At 37.7% G+C, this 21,854-nt stretch overlaps 3 protein-coding genes across 4 annotated transcripts; 1 reads left to right on the forward strand and 2 right to left on the reverse strand.

Annotated features, from left to right (window-relative positions):
* Positions 1 to 298: 298 nt before the first annotated feature.
* LOC137405634 (dynein regulatory complex subunit 4-like) lies at positions 299 to 3,585 on the reverse strand. The gene is made up of 7 exons (XM_068091958.1): positions 2,994 to 3,585; positions 2,717 to 2,857; positions 2,495 to 2,620; positions 1,871 to 2,053; positions 1,451 to 1,558; positions 1,083 to 1,283; positions 299 to 742 (listed from the first exon to the last, which is right to left on the reverse strand). The coding sequence occupies exons 1-7, from the start codon at positions 3,501 to 3,503 to the stop codon at positions 560 to 562; spliced, it is 1,452 nt and encodes a 483-aa protein (XP_067948059.1). The 5' UTR covers positions 3,504 to 3,585; the 3' UTR covers positions 299 to 559.
* A 693-nt stretch (positions 3,586 to 4,278) lies between these two features.
* LOC137405745 (centriole and centriolar satellite protein ofd1-like) lies at positions 4,279 to 17,735 on the forward strand. 2 transcript variants are annotated; one of them, XM_068092124.1, is made up of 18 exons: positions 4,279 to 4,393; positions 4,475 to 4,654; positions 5,161 to 5,329; positions 5,542 to 5,768; positions 6,001 to 6,191; positions 6,741 to 6,860; positions 6,965 to 7,038; positions 7,402 to 7,577; positions 8,607 to 8,714; positions 9,519 to 9,629; positions 10,004 to 10,163; positions 11,503 to 11,754; positions 12,418 to 12,606; positions 14,132 to 14,199; positions 14,310 to 14,783; positions 14,905 to 14,988; positions 15,850 to 15,962; positions 17,599 to 17,735. In XM_068092124.1, exons 1-18 carry the CDS (start codon positions 4,322 to 4,324, stop codon positions 17,624 to 17,626), a joined length of 2,796 nt encoding a protein of 931 aa, XP_067948225.1. In that variant the 5' UTR covers positions 4,279 to 4,321; the 3' UTR covers positions 17,627 to 17,735. The 2 variants fall into 2 exon arrangements, with proteins under 2 accessions (XP_067948225.1, XP_067948226.1); XM_068092125.1 differs by having other exon boundaries at positions 14,905 to 14,979.
* Positions 17,736 to 17,794: 59 nt separating this feature from the next.
* Positions 17,795 to 21,742, reverse strand: LOC137405746 (signal peptidase complex subunit 2-like). Its single transcript, XM_068092127.1, has 5 exons — positions 21,705 to 21,742; positions 19,896 to 19,979; positions 19,091 to 19,297; positions 18,348 to 18,436; positions 17,795 to 18,123 (listed from the first exon to the last, which is right to left on the reverse strand). Exons 1-5 carry the CDS (start codon positions 21,717 to 21,719, stop codon positions 17,937 to 17,939), a joined length of 582 nt encoding a protein of 193 aa, XP_067948228.1. The 5' UTR covers positions 21,720 to 21,742; the 3' UTR covers positions 17,795 to 17,936.
* Between the last annotated feature and the right edge of the window lie 112 nt (positions 21,743 to 21,854).

Below are 21,854 nucleotides of genomic sequence, written 5' to 3' on the forward strand. Positions count from 1 at the left end.
ATAGGCTTCTAGCTGCAGGTAGACAGCAGGTAGACCTTACAGTTAAGGTCTGTTCCTATGCTAACAATACTAACATATTTAGCGGGTCAAATTAATACTAGTTTTCTTTCAGAAAGACAACTCCAAATAAGATATATTCTTTGATACATACGCACACTCATGCATTAATATATATATACATGTAATAATACTATCATGTATAGATAGGTTTCTTGTAATTAATGCAAAACTCTTGCTCTGCTCACTGAACTAGGTGTGCAAAACAGTAAATATTGAAAATCTGCTGATCGATAACAAATTATTGTACTAGTATATTATATTATTTTTATTATAATATTAATGTAGTCATCAACAAACAATTATTTGCTCCATAAAAATATTTGTTTAAAGTCAGTAATGACAGTTCATAAAGTATTTTCTAATAAACTGTCAACAAAAACACCATTTCTCATCCGAGAATGTTAGCAACAACCAGATCGTATAAAGCCATCCTTCATACATCCTACATATATACACATAATAGTAGTGTCTCTATCCCATTCTCTGTCATATCTATGTTTTACATGGGGGCGCTGACCAACCCAGCCGGTCCATGGCCGAGCTGCTGTCCACCAACAGTACTCTCTAGAGGTTTAAAGCCAAGTTCCTCCGTTGGCACTCCGAACATGTTGAGTTTAGCCTCGTATGTACGCATCAAGTCATTATGGGCCTTACAGACTCGTGCCAACTCATATTGCAAGTCCTGCAAGCAATACAGGCTAATATCAGACTGATACGGCCAGAGTAACAACTTCACTGAATATAACGTAGCGTGTCATCTAATCTAAACAACAGGTTAAAATATGGGGGCTACCATGGAACAGGCTCATGCCTCTTAGCCTTATCAAAGTTATAAGTACAAACCTGGACTGAACTAAAACATCCAGAGTTGTATTACAACATCATAAAAACTAACGGGACTTTTAATTTTGTATTTTCTTTAGCTACAAACTTGTAAATACACTAAGAATTATCTGTCATAGAACCTGCACCATCCAAATAACCGCTGTAAGATGGACAGGCTACACATGCCCCGCACCAACCTTGATAGCAGAGTTCTTGCTATCTAGAACATCCTCCAGTTTCCTAGTAACCACTGTTAGCGCTGTTGGGTCAAGGTTGGATGCTGAGAGAACCTCATTGAGTTGCGCTTCTTTCTTCTCAAGAGTGTCAGCAAGAGCCGACAATTTCTTCTCCAGCAACAGATTCTTGAAGTTAGACTTTTGCTGTACCTCATGAATAGCCTGTGTAACAGAGTGAAAAGGTGATGAGCTGACTCACCTTACACCGAAACATTAGTTATGTATATTCGTAACCTCATTTTATTGTTTAAAAATTAGCGAGTTGAGACCAATCATTGCAATAGATATAAAAATCTACTCAGGAGGCCAAACGAAGAGCGAAAACTCACCTTAACAAACTTGGTGTAGAGATCATCTCTCTCAGATTGAATCTTTTCAAACCTTTGTTCCAGCACTTCGTGTTCCCACTGCAGACCTCTCAAATCCTCTTCCATCACCTGTAGCAATCTTATTGTTGGAGCACAGCCTAGCTCAGCTTAACTTCACAAAACAAAAGCTCTGCATGTGATTATCATGTGAAAACTTATATGAAAGGTAGATAACTATTTCCGCTAACACCGTTAGGCAGCCAGCCCTCCATATTGTAAGCTAATTTTAGTAAAGTGTAAGTAATCAGTCTATCTAAATCTAAACCAGCAGCAATTATACATTTACTTTATTTACTTACTAAAAAGCATCTAACAAGATCTCAACCAGAAACTGGCTTTCTCTGAATATAAACTAGATGAGTCTGTAGCATTAGTTCCTACCTTCAATCGAGCCTTTGCATTAATGAGAGCCTGTTTGTCTTTATCATAGTTAGCCAATTGCTTCCTCAGCTCTTCCACTTCCTCTCTTGCCTTTTGCAGAGGCTCCACAAGTCGTCGGTTCTCCGCCATTACTTCATTCATCTGCTTTTCCATCCTCTCCTCTTTCTTTTTCATCTCCTCAACCTGCGTCATCACAAAAACTGTTAGCGATTTTGCACAACAATTTTGGGTAGTTTTTTTTATGACGATAGCAATCAACTATATTATGGTCACGACAAGTGTGATAAAAACAGAAGAATATGCTAACACTTGTATTCATCTACATATCATGCATTATAATGTGAAATCTAGAGGACATTATAGTGAAATCTAGGGGAAATTATACTCGCCTACACATTTGCATCAAATGTATCATTCAATCAAATATTGAGCCAATAAGTGTATTGCTCAAGCTAGTCAAGCAAAGCTGCCAATAGGTCTCTAGAGCAAAAGCTTTATGGTTTGATGAATAAAGGCAAGGTCTTTGCAAAACAAAACAAAAATGCAAATCATCAAGATGATCATAACGTTAGAGTTTATAGTATACTTGCTTCAAACAGTTATTAAAATTACTAAACAACTTACCTGATCTTTGAGAGTGTTGATGAGAGCCAAGTTGTTGAGCGTGATGTCGTTATAATAGTTCTTGATGTCACTGAATGCCTTCTCATGGTTCTTCATCAGTGTGTTGATCTGTCCGTTCTTTCTCTCCTGCAATAATTTGGTTGAAATAAGATTTAAAAAATGAAAACTGATAGCGGCTGAACTACAACTACTAATCAAGAAATGTTCAACCGTATTACTTACCTCGATCTCATGAATTTCAGTCTTTCTTCGCAGGTCAAGTTCATCACGCAGTGCCCTCATTTTCTTCTCATACTTCAACTCAATCTCTTTTGCTTGTCTTTCAAAATCAGCTCGAAGGTCTGTGATTTGTGAATCATGTGTCTGAAATAATATTAGTTGAAGGAGTAATAGCCTATTTGTCAAAATATTCGTAGAGTTAGTCCAATCAAATATTATTGCTGCACAAATAAAAAGCTGTATTTGTTTATTTACTTTACTAATAGTAAAAAATAATCACCTTTTTAAGATTCTTAATGATGTCCTCATGAGCAAGTTCTTGCTCTTTAAGTTCAACTTTCAACGATCTCTTGTCTTTTCGAAGAACGGTCTCCTCTCCCCTGTGCTCATCTTGTGTCATTTTTAGTGACACAGTGTTCTGAGCTTTCAGCTCAGAAATGTTATTTTGGTGCTCATACAACAAGTGCTTCACTTTTTGCTTGTAAACCTTAATTTCAATTTGATGTCGTTCCTCTGCATCTTCCATTTCTCTGTCCTTGTTTCTCAAATCCGCTTTCTTTTCCTCTAACTGTCTTTTTGTAATTTCCCAGAAAGTGTTCACTTTGTCTCTCTCCAGTTGAAAATAATTTCGCTCTTCTCGCTCTCTGTCTAACTCTTCTCTCAATCTCATTATGTGTTCTTCAAGTTGCTCCTTGCTCATTTCTTCAGTAGAAATTCCATCGATAACAGTCGGAGTCTTTGCAGACTTTTTGCCTTTCTTACCGCTACCCTTTTTCTTTTTAGGTGGCATTCTGTCTTTTAATACTAGAACCTAACTAATATACTTAACTGACCAAATTTTTCTTTTGAAGTAACAAAATATTTACCAGGTTGTCATTTCACGAAGGTCTCGCGCAACTGACTCTCGCTATTCCATTCCTTGGTAACCAAGCACGTTTTAACCAAGGCTTTCTATTGGCCCGATAAACAAATACTGTTCAATTAAAAACTTTTTAACATAAAACCATTGAATGATTTGATAGATATTAAACGCGGAGCTGCTAAAGCTTCATAGACATAGCTCAACATAGTGCAATGAAGTATACGGTAATTACAATAATTGTAAGCGGATGTCAGAGATTGTATACAAAGATTTGAAATGAGCATGGAGTTTTCTTTGGCGTGCGTTGTAGCATAGTTCTCGTAATATTTTTCGTACGCAAGTGCAGCCAGGCTTATACGGTTGTCAGTGCAACCGTATCTTGCTGTTTTTGAGAATGGTAATTCAAAAGCTTTGCTGACCAATGTTGGCAACAAGCTTTTTTGTTTGTCCCATTGCCTATTTACAGAATAATAGTTTTTTTTTTTTTAATATAATTTGGCCAAATATAAAACAGATTTTACTAATTTTACATATATAGTTTTTGATGTTCAAATTTGTCATGAAGATTTATTTACGTATGTATTGAATTTGAGCATACTCGCTGTTTGTTGCAGCCTATTTGACTATTGTAACAGTAAGACAGATTCGGCTGAAGAGTTATGGCATCCTCAGTGCAAGGTTCTAGTAGGGGCAAATCGCGAAGTGTGAAAAAACTTCCAAAGGCTTCACAGAGTTCTAGTGAGGAGATGAGCGCCGAAGAAATGAGGAATGTGTTATATGAACGGTTACATAACAGAGGGCTGCTCGACACGCTCAAGGTATCCGGTATATACATCACACTCAGTCTGCTAAGGATAATGCATATTAGAGGGTTGTTAACGTCTTCAATTTGATTTTAGTCGCAGTTGCGAGACTACATGGTAGCGGAATTGACAGGGAAGGCCAGTCACCCTCGGCAACGTCCAGCTTGTCTGGAGCAACGGTTACTCGATAGCCTGATATACAAATACCTATGTGACATGGGTTGTGACTATACAGTCGGTATCTTTTTGCCAGAGTCTGGAATTACCAAGAGAGAGGTATGTGAACCCAAAATTTGCATATCAGGGCTGTAGCATAGTCTCAATACTTCATGGATAATGATCTACCATGGATTATACCCATGGTAAAGGTCTAGTATCTTGTCTGAGCTTATGATATTTTTGTGTTATTTGTGACAAGGAATCGATTGCATACTACGTAATTATTATCATCAAAGCCAGCTCAAGCTTTTGTTTTAAATAACCTGCGAAAGCCCCCATGTCAGAAGCAAAAGCCAGAATGTAGCCATTATAAAAGAGATTGTTTGTTAGTATGGCATTGGGAAGTTTACAATGTACTAAATATGTTACAACTTTTACAAGCTTAGCTTTTCACGCATTCTGGCACCCGGCAGTGTGCCCGGGATTTGTTGCAACCTGAGGTCAGACACTAGTTGCTGCACATATGATTCATCCTGGTTACACGATCTCCAAAGCTTGCTGCATATGTTTCTATTATGAGTTGTTTTATTTCTCCATTTCACTTTTTACAAACCTTCTTTTAGATTCTGAGCAGTGAGGAAATGAAGGAGCTTCTGAGTCTTCCTGCTGCCATACAAGGCAGGCCAGAGGGTTCTCTCCTCCAGTTGGCTGTTTCCAGCATCATGTCTTCGAGAGGAGTGGATAAGGTTGCTGATAGGGACACACAGACAGACTCTCATGCATTGCTCCTTAGTATGTAGTCTTTAGCTCAACATTGGCTGCAATATATAGCCAAAGGTTTCACTGAAATTTAATCTTTTTTGACTGATATGCACATTATGTATGTTCTTAATACATCTTCACTTTGTCAATGTCGCATTACTGTTTTCTCTACCCGCACCAATACACTGAGCATGCGTTTTATAAAAGTCTAATGACAGATATACGTGTAAATGTGATTGCAGGTGACAAGCTGTCAGACATAGACAAAGAGTTTTCTGTCAAGTCACAAACTAAAACTACAGCTGTGTCGGTTGAGGAGCGATTGCTGTCACACCAAAGGAGGGTGGAGCTTGCCTGCAGCCAAAAAAGTCAGCAGGACTTTGATCGCTGGAAGAAACTAGAGTTGGAGACTGTTCGAATGACCGAGAGAGAAAAGGTTCAGAGGGAGATGCAAGACAGACGAAGACAGGTGTGTAGTTTTGACTGACTCGTGTTCTACACTCCGGTGTTAGATGATCTTACCGGCTGATGCTAAATACTAGGATGGATTATATAATTGGTTAAATTTGCTTTTGCAAGGTTCTGAAAGTTGTAGAATGTTTCAATATAGTGTCTGATGTGATTGTAATGGCGCAATTGTTTCAAATGCTTGCGCGAATGGTGTGGATATGTCTGAAGTTAGCTAAGGAAATCTGCTTTAGCTTGAAGATGAATATCGCAAGAAAGCCCAAGCGCTAACGGAGAGAGAGAAAGCCCTGACTGACTCGGTCAAAATGGAGTTTGAGTCGGCACAAAGGGAGGCATTCCAGCAGCGGCAGCAGTTACTGCAGCAGTCTGAGCAGCTGAGGCATCGTGATGCTGAGATACGAGAAGAGCGTAATCACCTAACTAGGTTGAACATCGAGCTCTAGCTGTTTCTAGTCTATTCACTTGACTTTTTATATCTTACTACAGCGATACCCCATTGCTATGTCAGCTGTTACTTACTAGAGCTTATACCGTTACAATATCATCTCACTGTTCACGCTTTTCATTTTATGTATACTGTAGCATGGTGGAAGTTTAGAGGTGTTACTGCTCTTGTCACTACTCTTGTCACTAGTCTTGTCACTACTCTTGTCACTAGTCTTGTCACTACTCTTGTTACTAGTCTTGTCACTGCTCTTGTCACTGCTCTTGTCACTACTCTTGTCACTAGTCTTGTCGCTAGTTGTCACTAGTCTTGTCACTAGTCTTGTCACTAGTCTTGTCACTAGTCTTGTCACTAGTCTTGTCACTAGTCTTGTCACTAGTCTTGTCACTAGTCTTGTCACTAGTCTTGTCACTAGTCTTGTCACTAGTCTTGTCACTAGTCTTGTCACTAGTCTTGTCACTAGTCTTGTCACTAGTCTTGCGGTATTAATCTCCATGTTTCACTACTGTCAATACATGCTTTACTCAGACTTCAGAAAGCAAATGAAGAGAAACTAGAGAAGCTAGAGCAGATGCTCAGGAAACGTGAACTTGAAATAGAGAAGAAAGAGTTGCACATGGATAACACCTTGCGCGCTCAGCAAGAAAGGTACGTCTCAGCAAGAAAGGTATGTGTAAGTCGAGAGAACATTTCCAAATACTTGCCATAAGTAATGTCTAATAATCACTGATAGTATGTTACTTATGTTTTAGATGCAAAATGGAGGAGCAATTAGCTTACGATTCCAGGAATAGAGAGCTAAAAGCCTGGGAAGAGCAACTTAAAGGTAAATTAAATTTTAAATTCAAATACCGTGTTCAAAAAATCCCTCATCTGAGCTACTGGTAATTCCTACATCTTTAATATCCACTCAATTGGCTGTGTCAGACTTATGAATACTAGTGCTAAGCAATTGTATGGCATTACCATCTTTGGGAGTTGTCTGCTCTTAGTGGCTTGGACAATTTCGTTTTTCTTTTCTTTTCAACTTTCAGTTTCACAAAGAACAGCGTATTATGTCAATCAATTAGCGCTGCTCTAAATGCACTAAACAATGCTGTCTCTATACCATAGCAAATCTGCTGTAAGCCGCGCTGTCTCCTTACCATAACAGCCGTGCTATTCAATAACCCAAAATCCTGTTTCACAGACAAGGAGAGTAGTCTAGAGAGGGAGAAGCGCAGTATACTTACCAACAATGAAAGAAAGGAGTTGCTGGATTTGAGGCTTAGCAAAGGAGAGATGGAGAAAAAGATACAAAAGCATACTATGGAAGTCTCAGGGCTCGAGATGAGCATAGTTGGTCTGCAGGAGCGGCTTGCTAAGGTTTCTCTTCATTATGTAACCAGTAATGAAACATTTACTGTTTGACTTGCAGTGAATGATAGCGATGCTGGATTTCAGATCATGTTGCTTTTTATAGTTTGAGTCGCGTTTGGAGCTCTACTAGCATTCCCTAGAATGTTATTGCGTCTAGTCAATATTGCTTATATACAGAGGCATAGTCTCATACCACTATAGTAATCCCTCGTTGTTGCCGTTTGATCGGGACGGGCGATCATTGCTGAAAGTGAACATCTAGGAAATAGAAACTAATGAACTCATAAGTATTTTCCTCCTTTTATAAGTCCATTAGTCAATTTTAAGGGTTGTGGGCATTTAAGAAACATGATGAAAGGTGTCACTAACACTAAGAGACATGATGAAGGGTTTCACTAGCACTAAGAGACATGATGAAGGGTGTCATTAACACTAAGAGACAGGATGAAGGGTGTCACTAACACTAAGAGACATGATGAAGGGTGTCACTAACACTAAGAGACATGATGAAGGGTGTCATTAACACTAAGAGACATGATGAAGGGAGTCATAACACTAAGAGAAATGATGAAGGGCGTCACTAACACTAAGAGACAGGATGAAGGGTGTCACTAACACCAAGAGACAGGATGAAGGGTGTCACTAACACTAAGAGATATGATGAAGGGTGTCACTAACCGTAAGAGACACGATGAAGGGTGTCACTAACACTAAGAGACATGGTGAAGGGTGTCACTAACACTAAGAGACATGATGAAGGGTGTCACTAACAATTTGCACTTTGAACTGCGATGACTGCTAACACAATGATGCTCGTGGAGAGATTTCATTGGGCCAGAGTATGAGAGAAATTTATGTATTTTAGGTTTTTTGTTTTTTAAATATTGTAATTTTCTAATTACTATTTATTTCGGTGTGAAGTACTGAACCTGTAAAAACTGAACCACGATGTAGTAAGGAAACACTGTACCTGCTCGTCAGGTGACTAAAATTTACTGGCTGTAGTCGCATAGTGACAGTTCCATCGTGTTGCAGATGTTTGACTACGAGGTCTTGAAGGAAAGCAACATCTCATTGAAGAAGGATTTGGAGATGACAAAGGAGAGACTTCACTGTCTCACGAAGGAGTACCACCTTCTCCAGGTTTGCTATATCTATACCTGTATCAGTGGCAGCACATTCTCTATGTCTGCTATATCTATACTTGTATCAGCGGCAGCACATTCTCTATGTCTGCTATATTTATACCTGTATCAGTAGCAGCACATTCTCTATGTCTGCTATATCTATACCTGTATCAGTGGCAGCACATTCTCTATGTCTGCTATATCTATACCTGTATCAGTAGCAGCACATTCTCTATGTCTGCTATATCTATACCTGTATCAGTGGCAGCACATTCTCTGTCTGCTATATCTATACTTGTATCAGTAGCAGCACCTTCTCTATGTCTGCTATATCTATACCTGTATCAGTAGCAGCACCTTCTCTATGTCTGCTATATCTATGCCTCTATCAGTGGCAGCACCTTCCCTATGTCTGCTATATCTATACTTGTATCAGTAGCAGCACCTTCTCTACGTCTGCTATATCTATACCTGTATCAGTAGCAGCACCTCCTCTATGTCTGCTATATCTATACCTGTATCAGCAGCAGCACTTTGAAGGCGTTGCTACTGATACAGGCTTGGGTAGGCAGGGACTAGGTATATAGGACCATTACATCATCTGCGAATATTATGGCACAATTTAGTGGCAGGTGCTTAGAAATAAGCTTTCGGCAGGTTTGTTGAAAGGCAACATAACGGTAACATATGTCATATGAAATACCTAGAGTGTGGTATCACATTGGCCTTCAGATAATCTATTTGTAGATGTGCAACATGCACCAGCTGAAGCTAGGCGTGCTATGTGACATGATGCTGACTATATTATATTATCTTACAGGAGAAATATGAGCAGACAATAATTGATGGAAAGGAAAAAGCAGGAGTAGGGGAGATAATGCTCATCAAAACACATATGCAGAAAGAGAGGGATAAGGCTCTTGATGAGAAGGTCACTTACTAGACACTGTATTAGTACTAACTTCATTGAGTAGCGTCATCTATCAGTAAAGCTAGTTAATTTATTGAATGCTTTTAAATGTATGTTAAAGGTTAAAGACTTGTCTGCTAAAACAACAGCTTCTATTATTTAGAAGAAACTCATCTAAAATAAAATAATTACGGCTTTATTAAACACAAAAAGACTTTCGGTTATTGTGACATTGACAGACACATTCATGCTCGCTCTTTAAAAGGTCATTTTTTCCAGGATGACAAGAGACTACAGGTTTCACATTCCTTGTGTAGAGGCCATCTAATGGCACTAGTCATTAGACCTGGTAAGCAATGTACATCTGAAAGCTGCCAAGTGAGTCTTTTTTGTAGGTTCTGCTTGAGCACAGGCTAAAAGAAATGGATGCGAGGTTTCATGAACAAATGAGAAAGAATGATGCAATGGTGAGGGAGTTTGAGCTGCAAACAGACAGACAGAAATATATGAACAAAGAGTATTCAGAGTTACGCAAGCACATGGGTAATAGTCATGGTGAGTAAGCACATGGGTAATAGTCATGGTGAGTAAGCGCATGGGTAATAGTCAGGGTGAGTAAGCGCATGGGTAATAGTCATGGTGAGTAAGCGCATGGGTAATAGTCATGGTGAGTAAGCGCATGGGTAATAGTCATGGTGAGTAAGCGCATGGGTAATAGTCATGGTGAGTAAGCGCATGGGTAATAGTCATGGTGAGTAAGCGCATGGGTAATAGTCATGGTGAGTAAGCACATGGGTAATAGTCATGGTGAGTAAGTGCATGGGTAATAGTCATGGTGAGTAAGCACATGGGTAATAGTCATGGTGAGTAAGCGCATGGGTAATAGTCATAGTGAGTAAGCGCATGGGTAATAGTCATGGTGAGTAAGCGGCTGTGCCTTTCCACACACGCTGACAATTTTAGCGGAGAATAGATGCTTTGACCTATTTATTACAACGGTGCTGTACTGGAATGTTACAAATCACTACTATATGGCGCCTGTGGTAGGATGGCTTATTGTTTGTTAAAATAGCAACAAATTCTCAATTAACTTAATCTAGGGAGTGGGCGACCGGCATGTAAATGTAGTAGTCTTTCTCTCACAGTCGGTTATTTTAACAATGACTGTTTTATGGTTCAGACTTCACTACTGACTTCCATGCAATTCTGTTTCCCGCCTTCTCTTACCATCTGTTTAGAGCTAGTTCACTTCATGTTACGCTTAGCTACATCCTTGTATCTCAGTACTGGGGACACTCCTATAACGTATTTATGTAAAGTTTTTGTTTCGGATTACGTGAGAAACTCCACATAACAAAGTGTCAGGTCTGTGCAAGTTCTAAAAGTTGAGTTGAATTTATGATTAGCCTTAAAAAATCGTTTTCTCTCTTGCTGCGCTTGGGAGAGAAAACGACGTACAAGAGTATCTATATTATATATACTAATACCCTGGCAGTCTAGCGTGTTGTGAGAGATCGTCATGTGTGCCAATAATAAGTAGCTGTGAAATTATTCAGAAATAACAGGTGTTAGAGTGTCGGCCTACCAATCTGATCGTCATTTCGATAAACCACTTCTCTGATACATCACAGGCCTTAATGTTTGCGAATTCCATTTACATAGTTCTACGTTTTGATCCTTTAAAAAAGGGCTACTAGTTGAAGTCGACCAGCATAGTGGGTTCTAGTCAATGAAGCTTTGTTTGTTGTGTATGTTGGTAAGATCTCAGCTATTAGTTTGTTTCTCTACAGAAGCCATGTCGGGATCATCGAGAGCAGCTTCTCTACTTCTATTTTTATTCGACTTAATTCTTTTTTTACCTATGATGCACACTGAATGCTTATTATATTCGTAGGTGGGTCTATGAGGCAAGCTCAAACTGAAATTTCTATAAAAGAGCCCTCATTCTACGACACGTCCTTCAGAAGGTCAGTCGCTCCCGAGTTAGCTCTAGACGCTGAGTGGTTGGCTGACGTGTCATCAGGAGCAGAAGTTTCAACCGCAACAGAAGAAAGCATTGTGACGGAGACAAGACGACGGCTTGATCACCTTACCGAGGAGGCTGAAAATCTGCACTCAGCTTTTACATCAATGACGAAGTCAAAGGGTGAGAGAGAGAGAGCTTTTGTACCATTGCAGCTCTGAGCTATGTCATCCTCCTTTCCAAAAATTCCACCGTGTTTTTTGTGTATTCTCTATCGATTGTGTCGGACTTGTGTCCGTCTGTTTTGTTTTAGACTTTCGCAATAACAGTAACAGCAGCAGTTACTGAAGTCTCCCATGTTAGTGATAGCAGCACAATGAACACAGAAAACATGCCTTTAATTTGCTTTATCATTTCACTGTTAGTGAAATATTTTAGTTGTGCTCCTTGCTCATATCTAGCCATACATATTTTAAAGGTATAAAAGTTAACATTTGAGAATGTTTCAAATTAGGTTCATAATTTTCCCAACTGTTTTTAAACATGACGCCCTGTAGGTCTATTGAAAATAAACCAGCTGTTGATATTCAAACATGCTTGAACCTTTCCAGACAACGAATTTATGATTAGCCACTTCACTTCCATGGTGAATCCGCAGACTGCTATGATCGGTTTGCTAGTCAGAATAAACTCTCTGTAATGTCATATAGCTCTATGTGACGATTTAGTTACTATTGTAATGGCTAGCCAGAGTTCTGTCTTTCTTAGTTATAGCTATTGAAAGATGGGCATCTAGCGCCTCTTCGGCATGTGTGTGGTCCTAAGCCATCGTTTGTTATTCATCAGGTGGATATTCAGCTTGTGCACGCTCTCCAGTGAAGTCAGTCAAGACAATGTTAACACACAGTCAAGCCATTATACAGTCCGCTGTCGACATGCCTGTGGCAGCGCAATACTTCACTAGCATTCCCTCCGCTCCACCTACTACACATGACAGCAGAACTGCATTGTGGCAACCGTCTCACTTACTAGCAGGTGTGTATGCGCACAATCGGTTCTCCCTGTGTGGTGAGTAGCTATATAGTGTACATACTTCTATATTTCTCAAAGTATGTGTGTGGATATGTGTGTCCCTCCAGCTATAGATCTTAAATCTTGATGTTAAAATTCTCTATGTTTTCTGATGGATTTGAACTCATGACGAATGCATCGACAAGTTTCTTACCCGGACACTCGATCACTGAGACAGCACAACATAGTGATCAGTTACTTTATCATATATCGAATACCCCATGCGCATGCTAATTATTTTAGCCTTGCGTCCACGAGTTACGTTGCTTCTGTTCAAAAATATTTTCGGACCTAAGTATATGCAACGCGATGATTATTCGTCTTTTTTCGTTATGGCTTATTTAGTCAGCCCCACGATATCTACAATAATTTATCTCAAGCTTAACATTTGGCGATGTGTGTACTGATTATATACAGTGGAACCTCGGCTCTTAGGCGCTTCGGTCCTCAACCAACTCGGTTGTCAACCAAAGATTTTGAGTTTGTTCGTCTCGGATCTCGAACATAAATTCGAGAGCATCCGCATTGAAATTGGAACAGCTCCGGAAACAGCATGAAAACATTCGTTAACAAACGGAGAAGTAATTTACGCTTCATAAAGTCTTTACAAAAAGGGAGGAACCATCTGGGACGAAAAGATATACCGAATAGATTTGCTAGAGAGATAACCCCTCCAGTCGAGTTACCCTAAATTGTTTTGGAGGAGGATTCTCCTTCAAAGGTGTGAAGTAAACGTGCCGTTTCTGTTTATATTTTCCTTTTCCTACGATTTTGGATGTAACTGATCTGTTGCATTATTTTGCTGTTTCATTATCAATTTTTGCAATTTTTGTCATTGTACCTTAACCTTTAATGTTTTAAGAACAAAACATACGGAATGTTTACTTTTGTTTTCTTTTTCCATCATCATAAATGGAAAACCTTTTATTAAAATTAAACACAATCTATATCTACGTTTTTATTTGTAGTATGCAGTATACAGTACAGTTTATGGTGTAAACTGTAAAATACCGAAGTTGTTTTCTCGCCTTGGAATGGGTTAAAGTTTACTTAGATTCATTCTAATGGGAAAAATTGTTTCGGATCGTGAACAACTCGATTTTTGAACCGAGGTTCCACTGTACGGTATAAAAAGATATACGTCGCTGAAAGTTATGAAATTTTAAATTTACAGTGGTTTGAAAACCTTTACAATTGTTTTATTTATTTTTAGTTTAGTTGTCCCTCACAAAACAGTTTTTTCATTTTATGAAGTTTGAAAGTTACAGCTGTTTGACAAAGTTTGAAAACCTTTACAGCTGTTTTTATTTTCTCTTTTAATTTATTTCAACTACACAAAACACTTCTCTCATGATATGTAGTTTGAAAGTTAGAATGGCAAATGTTGTTATATGTTAAATACAAGATCAATTTTTTTCTCCAAATAGTTTTTTATTACCCGGGCAACGCCGGGTAGCACAGCTAGTAGTAATATATGCTGAATTTGTAGATGAGACTGCTTCAGATATTGTGGCAAGGAGTCGAGAAGCTTTCCAACCACCCACGTATTCCCAGCAGGTAGGTTTGATGTTCATTGATGCGTTGTTGTTCACTGGCTTTCTTTCCAATATGCATCGCTAATGTCATTCACACAATTTGGTTCGGTTATAAAACTTTTTCTGCTTCAGAGTGGAGATCCGGTCAGTCAGGCAGACCAATTCAACCGGCCAACTCCTAACAAAGCTGTCAGGCCTTTCCAACAAAAACCAATCATACAATCTGTTACATCTCCCCCTGGGCAACTCAGCCAGCCAATCCACGCGGGTACCAGCAGCAGCCAGTCTCCAATGGTGGTTGTTGAAAACAGTCCTCCACTAGAGCCACCTGCTGCCAGCGTGGATGCACCTTTGTCTTTAGATAGCCAATGGCGAGCACCCAAGTCTTTGGACAGCCAATGGCAAGCGCCCTTGTCTTTGGACAGCCAATGGCAAACCAAGCCTGCTGCTTCAAAGCTCTCTGAAGGTCAAGATGAAGTCAAAGCTGAGTTACCATCCGTTCCTTCTTCATTGGATGCGCAATGGAAGGCTAAAGCTACATCATTAGATGCAGACAAAGGTCCTGTTGAAGAACAGAGCTCCGCTGGGAGATCAACTGATGTACAGGTAGCTATTGCTGCCTGTCCTTGACATAGCATTACTTGGTAGCATTGCTTAGTGTTTGTAGTTTGTGGTTCTTAGTAGCAGATGATGACCGCTATGATATATATGAATATTGGTATTACAGAATACGGAAGACAAGATGGCCGGCATTGACCCTGTAATGCAAAGATACATGACCATGATTCAGCAACAGAAGGAGGTAGAACAGGTGATTTGCTAATAAGGACAGGTGCTGTAGTTCGTGCTAGTAATTCAGGCAACCAGTGACATGTTGGGTGGTTGGTGCCTGAAATAGGTTAGCGAATCATTTATAATAATTATGTCAGTCAGTATCTTTTGATTTTAGTAACATATGCACTGTGTTTAGTGGTGTGACATGACAGATGCTGCATAAGTAGCCTTTACTTGCCATGTCAGCTGCCACTATCACAGCTTGTAATAGGATTCGTCAGCGATAGTATGAGGATTTGGTAAAAATGTTCATGGGCAGGCATCTTCGATTTAATCCATGGTAAATTTTTTTATGAAGCAATCTTGACGATAACAAAAGGCATGTTCGTCCTAAGCCACAGTTGGAGGTGGGAAAAAATAAGCATCATGCAAAATTTGAACCCGTGACACTCAGGTTGGCCACTTAGCGCTCTACCACTTGTGCCATTCATTCACCTTTTAGAATTATTATGCACATACTTATTCTCAGTGCTTTATCGGCACTCCTGATGATATCTCACAGCGCACCAGACTGCCAGGGTACACAGTATATAATAATTTAGCACTTGTAGATATCAGTAGATATCAGTAGCATGGGCACACAACAAAGTTCTGTCATGATAGTTAGTTGCCATCTAGGCAGCTAGCTAAAAAGGTTAATGCTATGAGTAAATACATACTTGATATGCTGATAAGGATGTGAAGGTAGCAAGAGAACCAGACTGATGGTCATGTAGACAGTCGAACTGGCTTTCGACTAGTTCAAAGGGTTGGAAAGCTTTTTTTACACAATTTTTACATATTTAACGAACAAACGACTAGTTATGATTTAGCTATGAAATATGTTGCTATGTTGAAGAAAAAGCCAGTAGACGAGACGAAAGAGAAGAAGAGTACGGCTCTTAAAGATGTCGAGGAAGAGTCAATATCAGAACATATCTCATTGGCCAGGTCTGACAAGGATAGTAGTGGGTAGGTTGCCGATTATATGGTTTAAGAATCACAGTGGGTAGGTTACTAATTCCCATGTGTAAGGATAGATTGTAAGTTACCGATTGTTATATCAAAGGATAGCAGAAGGTAAGTTAATAATCTGTATATATAATGATAGAAGGTAAGTTATTAATTTCCATTTATAAGGATAACAGAAGGTAAGTTGCTAATTTTCATGCATAAGGAAAGTTATTGCTCTCATATATAAGAATAGCAGAAGGTAAGTTACTAACAATAACTTTTAAAGGTTGACTTGCAATAAAATTCATATTACGAAACAATAAAAATTTATTAAAAACAATTAAAAACGAAAAGCCGCCGTAGATTGGAATCTCTTTATTTATCTGCCGTTGTCATTACAGTTTGGTTATTGTCTTGTCACGTGATGTTCTCACGTGTATTGAAAGGCCAATAAAAAGCTCACTATAAAACATATCGTAGCACTAGTTTATGACAAACACTTCGGGTTTTACCGAAGTCCCCGTATTAAATATAGATGCTCGCTACTTTACAGTTTTGTTTTGGCATTATTCAATCGTCAAGTCATAATTTGATCACATGACCCAATACTTCGCAAATAATTTTTGCAGCACTTTTCGATTATCACAGGTAACCAACAGGCTCGTCATGATTATCAGACAATGATATGTACTCCTTCGAGCTAAGGTTAAAAAGTTAAACGATTTTTTACGGTAAGTTATAAGATATCAGTGCTAAAAGTGACAGCATTACAATGACGATAAAACAGACGCGTAAGAACAATAGACATAGTTTTATTGAATGCGTGAAGTATATTTGTGAAAATATTTCGACGAATGAGGTTGCATGAATGTGTAAACAGAAACTATCCTGTAACAACTACGCCCCATTTGAGCTGTTTTTGAAAGCGAATCCAAACTACGGCGGTCTCGGGTGGCTGCGATTAACTGTTCGTTTTTTAGCTTTTAAGAGCTTGTAATCACATTCCCATATATTTTGCACCCACAACACAACAGAGTAAAACATGGTGAATCTTATGATACCAAATAACTGTAATGTGAACTTTTTTGCAAGTCAACCTTTAAGTATAAGGATAGCATGTGGTAAATTACTAACTCTGATGCGTAAGGATAGCAGAAGGTAAGTTCTAACTCTCTTGTATGAGAGCAGCAGAAGATAAGTTACTAATTATCATATATAATGATAGCAAGAGGTAAGTTGCTAACTCTCACATATATGGATAGCAGAAGGTAAGTTATTAATTCCCATTTATAAGTATAACAGAAGGTAAGTTCCTAACCCTCATGTCTAAGGGTAGTAGAAGGTAGGTTACTAATTCTCATGTATAAAGATCGCAGAAGGCAATTTACTAATTATTATGTGCAAGGGTAGCAAAAGGTACATAAAGTCAGTAATTCCTATGCATAGATAGCACCAGGTAGGTTACTGAATCAAGGGACGAGTAACTGTTTCTATGGTTAACAAATGAGCCTTATAATGGACATTATTCTAATAGCAAGCATTGCAACACACTGATGAGCTTATTGTCTTGAACAACTAGACTACACTGTACTTTGAAACCTTCAATGTATGTTTACTTTCGAGTCATGATTCATGTAGCTATTCAATTATTCAGGGCTGCAACAGATGACAATTTCTGGTAACCTCAAGCATCTATGATGAATAAAGACACTGCTAGGCATTACAGCAATAACTGATAGCAATGCCTGGCTGCGATATCAGACCAAAAGGATTGAAATAAGCTCAACACATCTTCACTAACATCCAGTCTTCTTTCTTGAATAGAACTATTGAATTTTCTTGTGTGTGACATACCTTTTTACATATTTATTTAATATTTACTATGATAATTTTTTTCTACATTTATTAGAACAGGATAAACATCTAGAGACAACAATATCATATGACTATGTGTATATGATGCAACAAGACTGTTGGCTTGACCACCATCTTTCAGTTTTGCTTTTTCACTTTCAAGCCCTCGCAGAGTTTTTTGATACGAGGCATGAAGATATCCTCCCGTACAGTTCCGTTTTCATCTACAAACTTTGTTACCGATGACTTCAATTTTGCTTCTATAAAATCACCACCTTTGACGCCATCCTTATATTCCACAGTAAGTTCATAGACATCATCGTACCTACACATAAAGAACATCATTTTAAGGGTGTCTGTAAAAAGTAAATTGCATCGATCAACTTGGAAGAAATCAATTAGGCAATCGCTGCTGACCAATTAATTTATAAGTGAACATCCAGGATGCCTTTAGATACAGTTTTCAATCAGATTTGACTCGAGACATGCATGTTACAGTACACAGAATTTTGAATTTAACTACTATCATATCAATGAAGCAATACAGACTTTTTCTGCGCAGAAGTAAACTTCCAGATACTTGGTGGATCTATACCAGCCTTATCTTTCTCCAGACCCGTGTAGAATATACCTTTTTCCTGAAATAGCGAATACACATTACAGTACGACAATAATTGGAAGCCATATAAAACACCGAGAGCAAAGTCATCAAACGTTGATCGGTTTTCAGTTCTAACGGTTTTTAATCCGACAAAGTTTTTTCTTCAATATTTTCTATTACATACTCAGTGAAACATAAAACCCATAATATTATAGGCTAAAAAAGCTAATAAACTGGTTTGAGAATGGTAGTTTCAATGCAGAAATTCATCATAGGTGATTTAAAGAAAGATTTCAAAAGAAAAAATGACAATACTTTGAATATGTGTGCTTCTGAAGGCTCTGAACAACTAGTACAAGCTATGTGAATGCAAGAAAAGAGTTGTCTGCTCAGGTCTGTTGCTCACTGTATGCAACACAATTGCAGAAAATATTTGACTCCAATTAGGCCAATGCTGCACTCACAAAGCATGACATTCACAGCCTGTAAGGTGTTTTTTCTTCATTCTCTGATCAAAAATTGCAACTTTGAATTGATCAATAGGGGTCTTTTTGGGGACAAATGTATCAATAAGTCAACAAAACTTCTGTTAATAACGGCTAATAATACATGTCAGAATGTTTTATTTTATAACTAACCTACTATTGTTAAAAGAGGAGGAAAATAGTAAGAAGAGAGAACAAATACTTACCATAAACATTATGTATGCAGTGAGAATAGCAGTAAGAATGGCGTATGCACTAGCACAGATAATAAGTACACTGCGCGACTCAGGAAATGGATGTAGATAATCCCAAAGTACGGCAAAGCCGGAGAAGGAAACAGCGACGATAGATAAGCCGAGGCGCCCATTCATCAGACTGTGATCTTCATCACATTTGAATTCATCTTTCATCATCTGTCGCAAAAAAGGCCTATACATATGCTGACTTAGCCTGTGATAAACCATGTATTTTAATAGTAGCTATGGTAATTGCTAAATTGTATTTTATTTTCATAATCTCACATAGCAAAAGAATTTTGAGTAGGCTGAAGTTTAGGTTAACCAGGTCTTATGCATATTTTACCTAGTTTATTGATTTAACAGAATGCATAATGGACTAATCGAAAACTCTGTGTACGCGAAGGTTAAAGTTTGAATAGTGACAGTAGTTTGAAGGAGACCGGTATTGTGCCATTTTTCTAGACACAGTTAAGAAAAACCAATGAAGAAAATTAGAAACTATCAAATATTAACTTTTATACTTTTAAATAATTTATGACAAGACATGAAGTCGGAACAAAACTGGAAAATAACATAAGATTGACAACAAGTTGCTTTTATGTTAATTGTGTTATTAGAACTGAGATAAGATATTCATGTGATTATTACTATCATAGCGAGCTCATGGTCTCACTAAAGCATCTATCGAACTCTTGCAATAGACATCAGATGTAGTGCATAGAAGCTCAAACATATATAAATATGCCAACATATCCATATCTAGACGCTTTACCTTCTTGGTAGCGTCATCTAATGCATTTTTAACTGCAGTTGGATCCCATTTGTCAACCTTTGCGGGTTTGTGCTCGCCTTTGTCCTATAAAGACATCAGAAACTAAAAATATCCTAATCTCAAACAAATGACCCAAAAAAATAAAGACCATATTTCAAAATTATGAAAAGAATTATATTGTACATGGTAGATTGCATGAAAGCAGTTAGACAATTAATGCATGTCTTTGGAAGTAATGCATTGAAATATGCTATAAACATGCAAAATTAAAAAAGTAACAAACACCAGTTGGTTTGTTAATTTATCAATAGTAGTAGCCTACTGCTAATTTATCGATAGTAGTAGCCTACTGTTAATTCATCAATAGTAGTAGCCTACTGTTAATTTATCGATAGTAGTAGCCTACTGTTAATTTATCGATAGTAGTAGCCTACTGTTAATTTATCAATAGTAGTAGCCTACTGTTAATTTATCAATAGTAGCAGCCTACTGTTAATTTATCGATAGTAGTAGCCTACTGTTAATTTATCGATAGTAGTAGCCTACTGTTAATTTATCAATAGTAGTAGCCTACTGTTAATTTGGATACTTTATCAGAGTGAGGATGACTGTAAACTAGCATCCTTTAAAAGTGTTCAACAGAAAATGCATCAAAAATCCAATTTAGATGTCTTCTCACAACCTTGTGAGAAACTTCGTAGCTATCTTTTGAGGAATTCCAGAAAAATCTAGAACTAGAGTTTTACAGAACTAACAACACCTTCTGTTGTAGATTGTATAAGACTTTGTAAAGCACCACAGCGAGATGAAATCATAAGATATTGTTGAGTATCTTAACTCATGTCCTAGTCTGATAATTGATAACTATTTGTTGCTCAGAAGGCACATGTTTGGGGAATAAGCAAAAGAGAAATAGGACAAAGATAATGAACATCAATGAGTATAAAAGCCTAATTCATTCAAATATTCATCAAATTTTAAAATTAGCTTGTCAATTTGACATTAATTTTGGGAGCATTCTTGGTTTTTGAAGAATTTATTTTTAAATGGTTATATAGTGTATATCAGAGCTTTTTAGATGTTTGTTATAATTTAGTGCATGATGAAATATGATAACAATGAATTCTGCCATGGCATAATAAATCATTCATTATTTGCATTTACAAAATTTCAACGTAATTTATTACTAAAAAGTAAAATATTGTTGTTAGGATCATGCCACATTCCCAGCACTCATAGCATCATATGTTATATTTTGATCCCAATGATGAAAGCAGCATTACCTACGAGGAAATTTTTAACGCACTTTTTATAGTCACGTTTTTACTTCGAATATTACTTGACTTTTATTGAAAACATTTGAACTAAATCTAGATATGTACATGATGGCCCTTTTTTCCTCGGGGATCGAGGTCTTAGGGTTCGATTGACCAAGACCAAGACCAAGATTACAAAAATTAACAACAATGTCTTAATTCTAAACTGCTACACCTTACTATTCGCATCTACATATTGCCCATGATTTTTTGTGAGCCCATCAGTCAAAACGCCCCTTACACCCTTACAAGTTTGCACCCTTACACCTTTTTCAACATGAACTTCCTCAATTAACAATCAAACCTCTACTTTTTATGTGCATGTTATAGAGCGTGCATTGCAAGGACGACTCGCGCATTTTTGCTAAATAAATTTACAGCATGGCAGAACAATATGTCCGTATTTATATACAGAAGTATCAAATTGTTACCAATAACTAAAACTTCAAAATATTTTCATCATATCGTGTTTATTTTGCAAAAAAAATCTTACTTTCTTCCCAGCCATTTTACACCGGATATAAACGCATACTCTCGTTTTGACAGATCAGCAAAACCTTTTCGGTTGAACAAAACTATTTTATTACTTTTAAATAAATACAATTTAAAAATAAAAATAAATAAACATTAAAAAATAATAAAT

This window comes from Watersipora subatra, chromosome 10 (assembly GCF_963576615.1).
Source record: "Watersipora subatra chromosome 10, tzWatSuba1.1, whole genome shotgun sequence".
NCBI lineage: Eukaryota > Metazoa > Bryozoa > Gymnolaemata > Cheilostomatida > Watersiporidae > Watersipora > Watersipora subatra.